This window comes from Kogia breviceps, chromosome 15 (genome assembly GCF_026419965.1).
Source record: "Kogia breviceps isolate mKogBre1 chromosome 15, mKogBre1 haplotype 1, whole genome shotgun sequence".
Classification (NCBI taxonomy): Eukaryota; Metazoa; Chordata; class Mammalia; order Artiodactyla; family Physeteridae; genus Kogia; species Kogia breviceps.
Window position 1 is genome coordinate 17,034,660 of NC_081324.1, and position 13,664 is coordinate 17,048,323.

The window sequence follows — 13,664 nt, forward strand, 5'->3', positions numbered from 1 at the left end:
CCTTGACTTCAGACTATACTAAAAAGCTACAGTAATCAAGACAGTATGGTACTGGCACAAAAACAGAAATATAGATCAATGGAACAGGATAGAAAGCCCAGAGACAAACCCACGCACATATGGTCACCTTATCTTTGATAAAGGAGGCAAGAATATACAGTGGAGAAAAGACAGCCTCTTCAATAAGTGGTGCTGGGAAAACTGGACAGGTACATGTAAAAGTATGAAATTAGAACACTCCCTAACACCATACACAAAAATAAGCTCAAAATGGATTACAGACCAAAATGTAAGGCCAGACACTATCAAACTCTTAGAGGAAAACATAGGCAGAACACTCTATGACATAAATCACAGCAAGATCCTTTTTGACCCATCTCCTAGAGAAATGGAAATAAAAACACAAATAAACAAATGGGACCTAATGAAACTTAAAAGCTTTTGCACAGCAAAGGAAACCATAAGACCAAAAGACAACCCCCAGAATGGGAGAAAATATTTGCAAATGAAGCAACTGACAAAGGATTAATTTCCAAAATTTAGAAGCAGCTCATGCAGCTCAATAACAAAAAAACAAACAACCTAATCCAAAAATGGGCAGAAGACCTAAAGAGACATTTCTCCAAAGAAGATACACAGATTGCCAACAAACACATGAAAGAATGCACAACATCACTAATCAGTAGAGAAATGCAAATCAAAACTACAATGATATATCATCTCACACCGGTCAGAATGGCCATCATCAAAAAATCTAGAAACACTAAATGCTGGAGAGGATGTGGAGAAAAGGGAACACTCCTGACCTGTTGGTGGGAATGTAAATTGATACAGCCACTATGGAGAACAGTATGGAGGTTCCTTAAAAAATTAAAAATAGAACTACCATATGACCCAGCAATCTCACTACTGGGCGTATACCCTGAGAAAACCATAATTCATAAAGAGTCATGTGCCAAAATGTTCATTGCAGTTCTATGTACAATAGCCAGGACATGGTAGCAACCTAAGTGTCCATCAACAGATGAATGGATAAAGAAGATGTGGCACATATATACAATGGAATGTTACTCAGCCATAAAAAGAAATGAAATTGAGTTATTTGTAGTGAGGTGGATGGACCTAGAGTCTGTCATACAGAGTGAAGTAAGTAAGAAAGAGAAAAATAAATATCGTATGCTAACACATATATATGGAATCTAAGAAAAAAAAAAAGGTCATGAAGAACCTAGGGGTAAGACGGGAATAAAGACACAGACCTACTAGAGCATGGACTTGAGGATATGGGGAGGGGGAAGGGTAAGCTGTGACAAAGTGAGAGAGTGGCATGGACATATATACACTACCAAACGTAAAATAGATAGCTAGTAGGAAGCAGTCGCATTGCACAGGGAGATCAGCTCGGTGGTTTGTGACCACCTAGAGCGGTGGGATAGGTAAGGTGGGAGGGAGGGAGACGCAAGAGGGAAGAGATATGGGAACACATGTATATGTATAACTGATTCACTTTGTTATAAAGCAGAAACTAACACACAATTGTAAAGCAATTATACTCCAATAAAGATGTTAAAAAAAAAAAGTTGTTTGTAGGCACCTCGCTGGGGGTGCAGTTGTCACGAATCCACCCACCAATGCAGGGGACACAAGTTCGATCCCTCGTCCAGGAAGATCCCATATGCCACAGAGCAACTAAGCCCGTGTGCCACAACTACTGAGCCTACGTTCTAGAGCCTGCAAGCCACAACTGCTGAGCCCACATGCCACAACTACTGAAGCCTGAGCTCCTAGAGCCTGTGCTCTACAACAAGAGAAGCCACCACAATGAGAAGCCTGCGTGTCACAATGAAGAGGAGCCCCCACTTGTAGCAACAAAGATCCAATGCAGCCAAAAAAAAAAAGTTGTTTGTAACCAGGGGGAGAGAGAGAGATTAGCAAAACAGTGGGGGCAAAGACCAGATGACAGTAGATCAAAAGGGGAGGAGAGGTGACAAAATGGACAGAGCACAGGCTCTTTTTCCTAGGGAAGGAGAGATGAGAGGCTGGACAGTGGAGAGAGGAGACGCAGAGGGAAGGAAGGTTTCAAATGAGAGATAATAGCACGTTTCCAGACAGAGAAAGATAAGTTGAGGATAAAAGTGAGAGAAGAGGGGACTTCCCTGGTGGTCCAATGGTTGAAACTTTGCCTTCCAATGCAGGGGGTGTGGGTTTGATCTCTGGTCAGGGAGCTAAGATCTCACATGCCTCATGGTCAAAAAACCAATACATAAAACAGAAGCAATATTGTAACAAATTCAATAAAGACATTAAGAAAAAACGGTCCACATCAAAACAAATCTTTTTAAAAAAAACTGAGAGAAGGGTTATCTAAGGAGCAAGGGGAGTTGAGAGAGGATGGCAAAGGAAGGATGAAGTAAGGAAGAGGCCTGGGCCTGGGACCCAGAAACAGCCATCTCATCCTCTGCTGAGATGGAGCAACTGTGTCACGTGGGTGCCTATGCAGCAGGTGCACACCCCGCCCTGCAGAATACAGAGCAGGTGTGAGATCCGTTCAGTCAAGCTGGGCTTCACTTTCATCTGATCGTCAGCACAAGAACACTCGTAAGTTTGTCCGTTTGTCAAATGAAGGCTAGAGGTGGGTAATTTATAACGTGAGGTCCTTTGCAGATTCCAAATTCTACAACTTGTAATTGAATAAAAATAATGCAGCAAGGTCACCACTTAAGTGAAATAACTGGTACCATTTATTATGACGAAATTAAGGACTAAACACATGAAGCAGCATAGCTGGTATCATTATTCAACCACAGTTATTGAGTGCCTATATTGAGTGTTCAGATTTTCTAAACTAAAAACTGGGACAGAGCTCAACAAAGGCTTTTGTCTGAATCTATGAATTTATTTGACAAGTCTTTAATAGACATAAAATCAAATCACTCTTAGTTATACATCAAATAAATTGCCTCCACTTAAAAGAATAAAAATGCATGATAAAAGGATCTATGTGAGAATTCTGGGGTATATGGCTTTTGGCCAGATGAAGCCCGCTACTCCTTGCTATGGGGAACAATAAAAGAAATGGATGCAAAAACCCCTTTCTTCAAGCTACTCATAATGTGCATAATTGAGGAGCTATAAGTGACTAAAAATCACATGTAGAGGCATATTTAATCTTTGCTATGAAAAAAAATCCTAAAACCTCTTACTCTCCAAATATAATCATATTTTCCTATCAACTTACAATTTTATTTAAAAATATCTAATCCTTTATTTGTTATGTATTATCTCACTACTAGCCCTTATGTATTATCTCACTACTAGCCCTTAAGAACATAATAAAATTGCCTTAAATTTAAAAATTATATTTTAATTTCATTATATTTCCAGAGGTACTTTATCTTCCTTTCTAACTGAGCTTTGAAAGTCAGTAGTTTATGAGAGCTTAAATTTTTCTATTCTGAGATTAGTAAAGAATATTTTTTGTACAGCAGAAATTAACACAACATCATAAATCAACTATACTTCAATTTTAGAAGAATACTTTTGCAAAATGAATAACAAACCCTTAAAGTATTCATTTCAGAACAAGTATATATCATACTTGTGTGTGTGTTATACTGCTTTTCTCTTAGTTTAGTAACATCTGTGCATTTCTAAACTTTTGTATTTTGTGCTACTGCATCAAATATAGTAGTGTAAAATGAGACAGTGTTTATATGGTGACCAAAAGAGAAATAATTAATCAAACTGAGTCAAGCATGGCATGCTCCATGCTGGTTGGTCTGTATATGAGGGTCTTCACAAGGATATTCAAGTTCAGTAACACAGCAACTGATAAGTAAATTTTAACAGTGAATTCTGAGGAAACTTCAGTGATGTTTACCCTTCCAAACCTCGAAAAAAGTTAGTTCTACTTTTTTAGTGTCTAGGGTATTTTTAACTGAGGATGCTGTATTATTTATAGTCTCGGCAATTAAATGTAAATTACACAGAATCCTCCGTACTTCTGCCTCTAACAATAATCATCTAGAGAGCTGGATGATACCTTTTGGAAGATCATCTAGGACAGTGGTCCCCAACCTTTTTAGCACCAGGGACCAGTTTCTTGGAAGACAATTTTTCTATGGACTGGGGTCGGGGTTGGGGGTGGGGAAGGATGGTTTTGGGATGATTCAAGTGCATTGATTTATTTTTTAAAAACATCTTTATTGGAGTATAATTGCTTTACAATGTTGCGTTAATTTCTGCTGTATAACAAAGTGAATCAGCTATACGTATACATATATCCCCATATCCCCTCCCTCTTGCGTCTCCCTCCCACCCTCCCTATCCCACCCCTCTAGGTGGTCAAAAAGCACGGAGCTGATCTCCTTGTGCTACGAAGCACATTGATTTATTATGGTGTCTCTGAAGTCAAACCTCTCTGCTAATGGTAATCTGTATTTGCAGCCGCTTCCCAGTGCTAGCTAGCATCATTGCCTCAGCTCCACCTCAGATCATCAGGCATTAGATTCTCATAAGGAGCGCGCAACCTAGATCCCTCATAAGTGCAGTTCACAGTAGGGTTCACACTCCTGTGAGAATCTAATGGCGCCACTGATCTAACAGGAGGAAGAGTTCAGGCAGTAATGCCAGCAATAGGGAGATTGCTTCATCTGGCTGTAAATACAGATAAAGCTTCACTTGCTCACCTGCTGGGCTGTGTGGCCCAGTTCCTAACAGGCCACAGACCAGTACTGGTCCATGGCCCAGGGGTTTGGGACCCCTGATCTAGGAGATTGACAAAGGCAAAGCAAAGTTCAATGAGATGGGAGAGAATCTAGAGGAATTCATTTCTTAAATATTACCTTACTGTACTTCTTAGTCTGCTTATTCATAAACATAAAATTAATTCAATGTTGCAATAATCTTGTTGCTAATATGTCTATGTTTTAGAAAGAATACAGTTTAATTCCTATATAATAAAATAGCTTTATTTGTTACAGTGATGCAAAATCTGGTGATAGAACTATTTTGAATAACTATGTTTTGAAGGATATGTATGCTATAGTCTCTCACAGGCAATGAAATCTAAGTAATTTTCTTGTATTATTAATGGATACCACTGTATTTTTAACAATATCTCTGGAACTAAAATGTAAGCATTAGGAAATATTTAAATCCAACTATAAAGTTTACACAGAAGCTAAAATTGTAATTTTTTAAATATGGAACCATAAATGGCTCAAAATTGCCAAAGCAATCCTGAGGAAAAAGAACAAAGCTGGAGGCATAACACTTCCAGACTTCACATTATACTACAGAGCTACAGTAATCAAAACAGCATGGTACTGGCACAAACACAGACACGTAGGTCAATGAAACAGAATAGAGAGCCCAGAAATAAATCCACACACCTAGGGTCAATTAATCTATGACAAAGAAGGCAAGAATATACTATGGGAAAAGAAAGTCTCTTTGACATGTGGTACTGGGAAAGCTGGACTGCTACATGTAAATCAATGGAATCAAAACACTTCCTCACACCATATACAAAAATAAACTAAAAATGGTTTAAAGACCTAAATATAGACATGACACTATTAAACTCCTAGAAGAAAACATAGGTAAAACATTCCTTGACATAAAATGTAGCGATATTTTCTTAGATTAGTCACCCAAGGCAAACGAAATAAAAGCAAAAATAAATAAATGGAACACACTCAAACTTTAAAGCTTTTGCACTGCAAAGGAAGCTATTAACAAAACAAAAAGACAACTTATGGAATGGGACAAAATATTTGCAAATGATGTGACTGAAAAGGAGTCAATATCTGAAATATACAACTCAATATCAAAAAAACAAACAACCCAATTAAAAAATGGACAGAAGACCTACATAGCATTTTTCCAAAGAAGACATACAGATGGCCAACAATACAAATCAAAACCACAATGAGGTATAACCTCTCACTGGTCAGAATGGCTATCATCAAAAAGTCTACAAATAATAAATGCTGGAGAGAGTGTGGAGAAAAGGGAACTCTCCTACACTGTTGGTGGGAATGTAAAGTGGTGCTGCCACTATGGAAAACAGTATGGAGGTTCCTTAAAAAACTAAAAATAGAGCTACCATATGATCCAGCAATTCTACTCCTGGGCATAAATCCAGAAAAAAACAAAAACTTTAATTTGAAAAGATATATGCACCCCACTGTTCACAGCAGCACTATTTACAATAGCCAAGACATGGAAACAACCCAAGTGTCCATAAACAGACAATTGGCTTAAGAAGATGGGATATATATATATATATATATATAAAACTAAGCCATAAAAAGGAATGAAATATTGCTATTTGCAGCAACATGGATGGACCTAGAGAATATTATACTTAGTGAAGTAAGTCAAACAGAGAAAGACAAATATCACTTACATATGTAATACTAAAAATAATACAAATGAATCTGTATATGAAACAGAAACAGACTCACAGACATGAAAACAAATTTATGGTTACCAAAGGGGAGAGGGAGGGAAGGAGGGACAAATTAGGAATATGGGATTAACAGATACAAACTAATATACATAAAAGAGATAAGCAACAAGGATTTACTGTATAACGCTGGGAACGATATTCAATATCTTGTAATAACCTATAATGGAATATAATCTGAAAAAAAAACTGAGTCACTTTGTTGTACACCTGAAATTAACACAATATTGTAAATCAACTACACTTCAACTTAAAAAATTATGTTATTTTTGTATATTTTACTAAATAAAATATAGACAAATATCCACAGATACATAAATTACTCCAGGAACATCTAGGATATTTCAATTAATACAAAGAAGACGTTTTTTAATTTTTAGAAAATAATCATAGTATTAATATGTAAAATGATTATCTTTGTTTCCATGTCTCTGAAATAAAATTATAAACTTGTTATATTTCACATACACATACATATGTACATAAATACATATATATACATATTACAGAAAAGACTTAGGGAAGCTTATAGAACATAATTCAGTAAAAAGATAGAAAAGGAAGATAAGCTTGAGGTGTGATGATGAGATAAAGAGAATAGGAGATGCAAGCCATAACTACTAAAGTTAGGTGGGGAATTTGGTTTTGAGCTGCCCAATGACCAAAGCAAAATGTTTACATTAACTCTGGTTAAGTATAATTAAAAACAAAAAGTATATACTTGTTCTTTAGGACAAAACGAACAAAAAATGCCTGTCATCTGGGTTTGAAAGAAATGTTTTTATTGAGTCCTTACAGAAGGGACCCTAAACAATGGACATCAGTATGACCCTTACAGTAACTGCACTGTCAACCTTCTTAAGACACTCACATGGCAGGTTCCTCAGTGCAAATTGCAGGCAAACCACTGACAAGGAACTTGGGGAAGGGAACGCTGAAGGAGGTCAGACAATGTGGTCCAAACAGGCAGCTCTCTGATGGTTTAGCTTAACCTTAGGGATATAAACTAGAGTATGTAGAGGGATAAAGGGACCCTGTGTTTTTTAAACTAACTTCTAATTGTTCTGGGTTTTTTCACTGGAGTTTTAGATAAAAGTCAATTAATGAACAGTTTGAAGTTAAAGTCTCTGGCAGGCATTCTGTGCTACTGTCTAAGGGCAAGTCTTTAAGAATTAAGTGCATCACTGGAATGCAGGAGCTGAAGGGCTGTCTTTAGATGTTTCCTTGGAAATTCTGAGTTTACTCAATATGTAAACAGAAAGGCATTCTAGGATACAGGCTCTGACATAACAGAACATGGTCACAAAGGACAATGACTCAGGTTTTGTTTTCTTGATTTTGGATTATTAGAGCACTTGTTTTCGAACTTTAGTGTGCATGAGAATCATCAGGCTTCATGACAGTCTAATGCAGAGGCTCTCAGGGGGAGCCTAGAGATCAGGTAATTCTCTTGAAGATGGTCCAGGAAACTACACTTAGAGATCATTATTCCCCAGAGGGCCTAACAGAGAGTGAGCACTTAATACCTGTGTTTAGTGTCCTTAGTTCTCTCAACTAACAGGCACTGAATGTACTTTAAAATTGACTTGTGTGAGCTCTTTCCCAAGACGTTCTTGAGAGTCACCAAATCTGGAAAACAACTGAGTCTATAAACTGCATATGGCCGTCCTTCAGTATCTGCAGATGTTCAAACCCTTACATAAAAGGCCTTATGACAGTTGGCTGTCCGTTTCCACAGGTCCCACATCGTCAGATTCAACCACCCGCTCCGCAGATGGAAATTCTTCTGAGGACTCTCAATTCCACGCTGATCTCAGTCCTACAAACAGGTATGCTGCTCCTCTTGAACAACTGCTCTATTTCTATCATCTGAACATTGTGACGTAGGCATTGATGGTCTGCCCCTCTTTGCACACTGGATGCTAATAAGTTTAGATACAAACATATGGCTCAAGTCTGGCAAATCATTCATTTCTGCGGTGCTATAACCTCATATTTTAATATCAACAAGTGAGTTTCAGGTCAGTAAGAAGATAGAATTATATCAAATTTTACTGGCATGTGTTCTAATCCATTTCTGTTTTCAAGCAGAAGATATTACAAGAAGCTTTAACTGATGGAAAAATATTATATGAACAAACTTAGAAAAATCAAACTTTCTGTATCAATCCTCTTTCTTTCATTGTATTTACAATTTGTAGCTTAAACTTAAATATGTTTTGAGTAAATATGTCAGAGGACAAAGACATTTATTTAACAACATACTTCAGTGGATGGATTCACCACTCATTAAATTGTATATTAAGTCATATAATCATTAATAAACCTGAATAAATGAATGAATAAACAAACAAACCTGAATAAACTGACTATTGGTATGTAGCAACATACAATACAGAGGTCAGCCTAAGCTTAAAGCCAAGACTTTCATGACACCAATAAAATGGAAATTTTAAATACAATCTGAAAAATAACTGCCAAGTTACTAACAGTAAAGAAAATCTTAGAGAAATTACCACTTCAAGTTTTAAAATTCTGAACCCAGATGCATATGAGAATCACAAGCCTACTTGTCAAGGTTAAAAAACAAAACAAATCTAAAAAACAAGAAAATCAATCTTAGGATCATTCCGCATTTGACGATGCTACTTCATCTTGGTACTCAGAAAATAGTGAAATTTAAGTATAACCCAAATGAGAGTACTTTTGATTTTTAAATATGCAATGACTTCAGGATACTAGAATAGCTCTTAATTGAATTAATACAACTTTAGATGTGAGGAGCATCTTTATAACACTGACTAAAATTTATTTAATATTTTGGAAAGTAAACCAATTTTTTTACATATATGAAAATGATAATAATGCCATCCTGTAGTTTTTATGCATATAAAATTCTTTAAAATAAATATTAACGAATTTCTTACACACATTTTGGGTTTTCACATTATTGTTCAGATGGAGAGACCCCCCCCCCGAGGAAACTAATATTCTCTGAATACCTAAATCACAAGTATTCTGCTAGGTGCTTTGACAAATATCATCTCATTAAAAAAAACAATACTAAATGAAGTTTTATAGTTTTTTATGACCTACCAACCATAAGGACTGAATATTGGTATGTAGCAACATTATAGAGGTTAGCCTAAGCTAAAACCCATTGCATCTTTAAGAAAGGGTACAGGAAAGAAGAAAACAAACAAACAAACAAAAAGAATACAACATTATATAAAGATTTTAAAAACAAATTTCACCTGATTGGACCACAGATATTCACAGCACTGACTTTGACTAGAGTTTCATATTTAATGAAAAGCATTTATTTATAAGTAGAGGGCAAATAAGTGCTGTAAGGCACATACAATGGTACGAACATGGCAGGTTTTCAATAACGTAATTTTTACTTCTGTTGATATGTTAATATGTTTGTTGTTGTTCATTTATCAATCTAGTACAAAACAGCCTAAATAAGTAGCATGGCATTGACCTGTAAAACTTTGGAGATCCCATCTAAGCATAGTGTTCTCTGAAGTCCTCCATGATTTATTATCTGTTCTAACTAACATTTAGTCCAAGCTATTATACAGCCTTATATTGTTATTCATCTTTCTACATTTATGCACTGACTTTTTATGGCTTATATCTTCACAGCCCTAATAATATCAAATACAATTTAATAAGAGGTAGTTAACTACCTCAATTTATAACCATTTGTTATAAATCCTATGTTTCATGGGATTATATCTTATCAACTATGTTCTGGAAAGAGAATTACATGTGTTTGCTTAAACCCCGCTGACTCGCCATTGCTTGCAGAATAATAACCACATTCCTGTGTATGGAACTCAAAGCCCTATCCTGTGGCACTATGCTAGACTTCCATCCCACCTACACTCCAGCCACTCCCACACAGCATTTGCCAAACTCACTGTATACTTCTGTACCTCCAAACACTGGTCATTATGATTCTTTCTGCAATTCCAGATGGCACACACTTACTTATTCTGCAAAGCTCACCCCATCAACTCTTCGGTGAAGCTTTCCCAGAACCCACCACCACTTCTACCACCACCCCCCAAACCCCTGCAGAGGGCAAATCCTTCTCTCCGTTTGGCAGCCACTTTTATTAAAGTACTTTTCTCCTTTAGTAAAAGGAAATTATTATTATTAGTCTGCCTTCTCCTTTGTGAAACTTTCCAAGACTCCATTATTATTATTATTATTATTATTATTATTATTATTCTGCTTCCTCTTCTGTGAACTCTCTAAGCCTCCCACATCCAGAGTTAAGCACTGCATTTATTGCCCAACCCTGTCCCTCGTACATAATTCTCTCCCAGCACATAACACAGCACCCTGGCGTTACTTATCTTTATAATTACCTGCCCTACACAGATGTAGAGAACAAACGTATGGACACCAAGGGGGGAAAACCGCGGTGAGGTGGGCATGGTGGTGTGATGAACTGGGCAATTGGGATTGACATGGATACATTGATGTGTATAAAATTGATGACTAATAAGAACCTGCAGTATAAACAACAAACAAAAAACAAAACAAAACAAAAAATAATTAACTGCCCTATTACACACTGTGCTCCTTGAGGACATCATCTCATTCATCATTGCACCCCCAGAGCCTAGTCAGCACTTGATACACAGTAGATGTTCAATAAATGTTATTAAATTAATAAACAAAATACAATTGTTTCTGCCAAATCAGAAAAACACTGGTACCAAGCATTCCCTTTAGACACCTGCCTCCTTAGCATTCAAGCAGAAACCTTGCTCTCCAGTGATTAAACAAGAGCAAACCAAAGTGGATGTGCAAAAAGTAAGGTGACTAAAGGAACTGGGGAGAAGTCAACCTTCCAGCAAGGGCAAAGGTAGGCCCTTCTTTACATGTTGAACAATTCCCTCACGTTAGCTCCAGGAGGGTTATTTACACAGCAGTGACAGCTGTAAGCAATGCTTTGCTAACCTTCAGTAAGATAATCCCTAATGAAACTGCTTCCTCACCTCCACTAAGTGACAGATAAATGTCCATTTTTTCATAGACATTTCCTTAGAGAATAATCGACTGGAAATATAACAACTACATGTATTTTTAACATCAGTTATACAAAAACATTTAATATATATAATTTTTAATAAAAAGAACACAAACCAGAATTAATGTGGCATGATGTTAAAAAATTACTGTATCCTAACATGCCTACTCTATATCACAAGAAAATATCTGTACACATGTATACTATAGCATAATCTTTTTCTATGTGTTCTTGATTTAACTTCTGGATGGCGTAAATCAGAAACAGCAAAATGAAGAGACTAGGATGTAAAATGTACTGTAAATATGACGAAAGATATGGGAAGATGCAGAGTACAATTAATTCAGCAAATATTTTTGAAATGCCAGGAAATACAAAAGGCATAAAGATGCATAGTGTAACGCCACTGCTTTCAGGAAACTTAGAGTCTGAAATAAAGCCTTCCACTACAATATACTCACAGAACTGAGCAAACGTAAGTAAGGATATCACTGAGCTTGTCTTAAAAAGAAAAATGTTATGTAATTATGACTAGGTGGTTGCTCTGTTTTCTACAAAAACAATGATCTTTAACAGATTTTAACATTCTTTCTACTGAACACATGGAGGTAAAAAAATTTTTAGGGACCTCCCTGGTGGCGCAGTGTTAAGAATCCACCTGCCGATGCAGGGGACATGGGTTCAAGCCCTGGTATGGGAAGATCCCACATGCTGCGGAGCAACTAAGCCCGTGCGCCACAACTACTGAGCCTGCGCTCTAGAGCCAGCAAGCTACAACTACTGAGGCCGCGTGCCACAACTACTGAAACCTGGGTGCCTAGAACCTGTGCTCCACAGCAAGAGAAGCCACTGCAGTGAGATGCCTGCGCACCGCAACGAAGAGCAGCCCCCGCTCGCCGCAACTAGAGAAAGCCCGTGCACAGCAAGGAGGACCCAACACAGCCAAAAATAAATAAATAAATCAATCTATTAAAAAAAATTTTTTTTTAAACAAAATGTACCTCAAGCTATAAACATTCTGAGAGCCAAAAGCTACTTTAAGAGAAAAATAAACATAAGGTGACTACATTTCAACATTTTAAAAATCTTCACTTCATAACAATTAAATGCTATACACATACAAATTATTAGAGTTATACTTCACATATACAACATTGTTTATAAAAGTTTTATCTGTTCTTGACTTCTCTGAAGTGCTCTTGGCCTGTTTTCTCAGAGGGAAAAAAACACCTATACTTAGTAGGACAATATGCAAATGCTGGCCTTTATATCAAAAATAAAATTTACCAGCAAAAAGCTGGCATAAAGGTTTCTATTGGCTGGAAAGTATATCTTCGTCCTCTAAGTTATAGCTTCTTGACTCTCCTTTTTGTAATGTAAAAGTTAATTTGAGTAATGGATATAAGAACACAGACATATTTAATAGATGCTATCTCTTACTCATTTTTTTTAGGTTTTGAGAAAACCTCTTCACAACACAATTTCATAATAGTGGTTCTATTATATTTGTGTTTTTGACTAAATATAATGTGCTTAAATTGTTTTAGAAAGGAAGCAGATATTAATTCATAATTGGAATTCTAATTGGGCACAACTACTAACTCATCCTGCTCAAAAAATTGTTTTAAATTATTTGTTACTAAAAATTATTTATTTTGCATGGTATTGAAAGCTTCTTTACCTGCAGATGGCTGGGAAACATTCCTGAAGACCTTTCTTTTTAACTAAAGATCCTTCAAGGCAGTACATAATGATGTCCATAACCTTTACAGAAAAGACACAAATCTAAAGTTAGTTTCAAATACTTAATTTTCCATAATTTAAATGATTAACTTAGGCCTCATTTGCATTAAAATTCTACATAGTTTGATTCTGATATTTACTTTAAAACTACAGTATGTTTACTAAAATTACAGTGTACTTACTTTAAACTTAGGCCATCCTTTCTCTTACCTGTGAAAACCATTTTTTAAAGACAGCACACAGTAAAATAAAGAAAACAGACTTGTTTATTTGAAAGGCAATTCCTATTTATGTCCAGGATAGGTAGCTTTTATTCAAGCACACTCTATGTTCTGTTTTACTTATAGTGAAAGATACGAAGAGACTATAACCTTTAAAAACTACTCGAATACAGCCCAT

General features: G+C 36.3%; 1 protein-coding gene across 8 annotated transcripts in view; it reads right to left on the bottom strand.

The window, feature by feature from the left end:
- The window catches only part of WDR7 (WD repeat domain 7), a 363,333-nt gene that overhangs the window by 89,548 nt on the left and 260,121 nt on the right, over positions 1-13,664 (bottom strand). For all 8 annotated transcript variants that reach the window (XM_059039434.2, XM_059039436.2, XM_059039435.2 and 5 more), the window contains one exon: positions 13,204-13,286. In XM_059039434.2, coding sequence (XP_058895417.1) covers positions 13,204-13,286 — 83 coding nt within the window. The remainder of the gene's footprint in view (positions 1-13,203; positions 13,287-13,664) is intronic.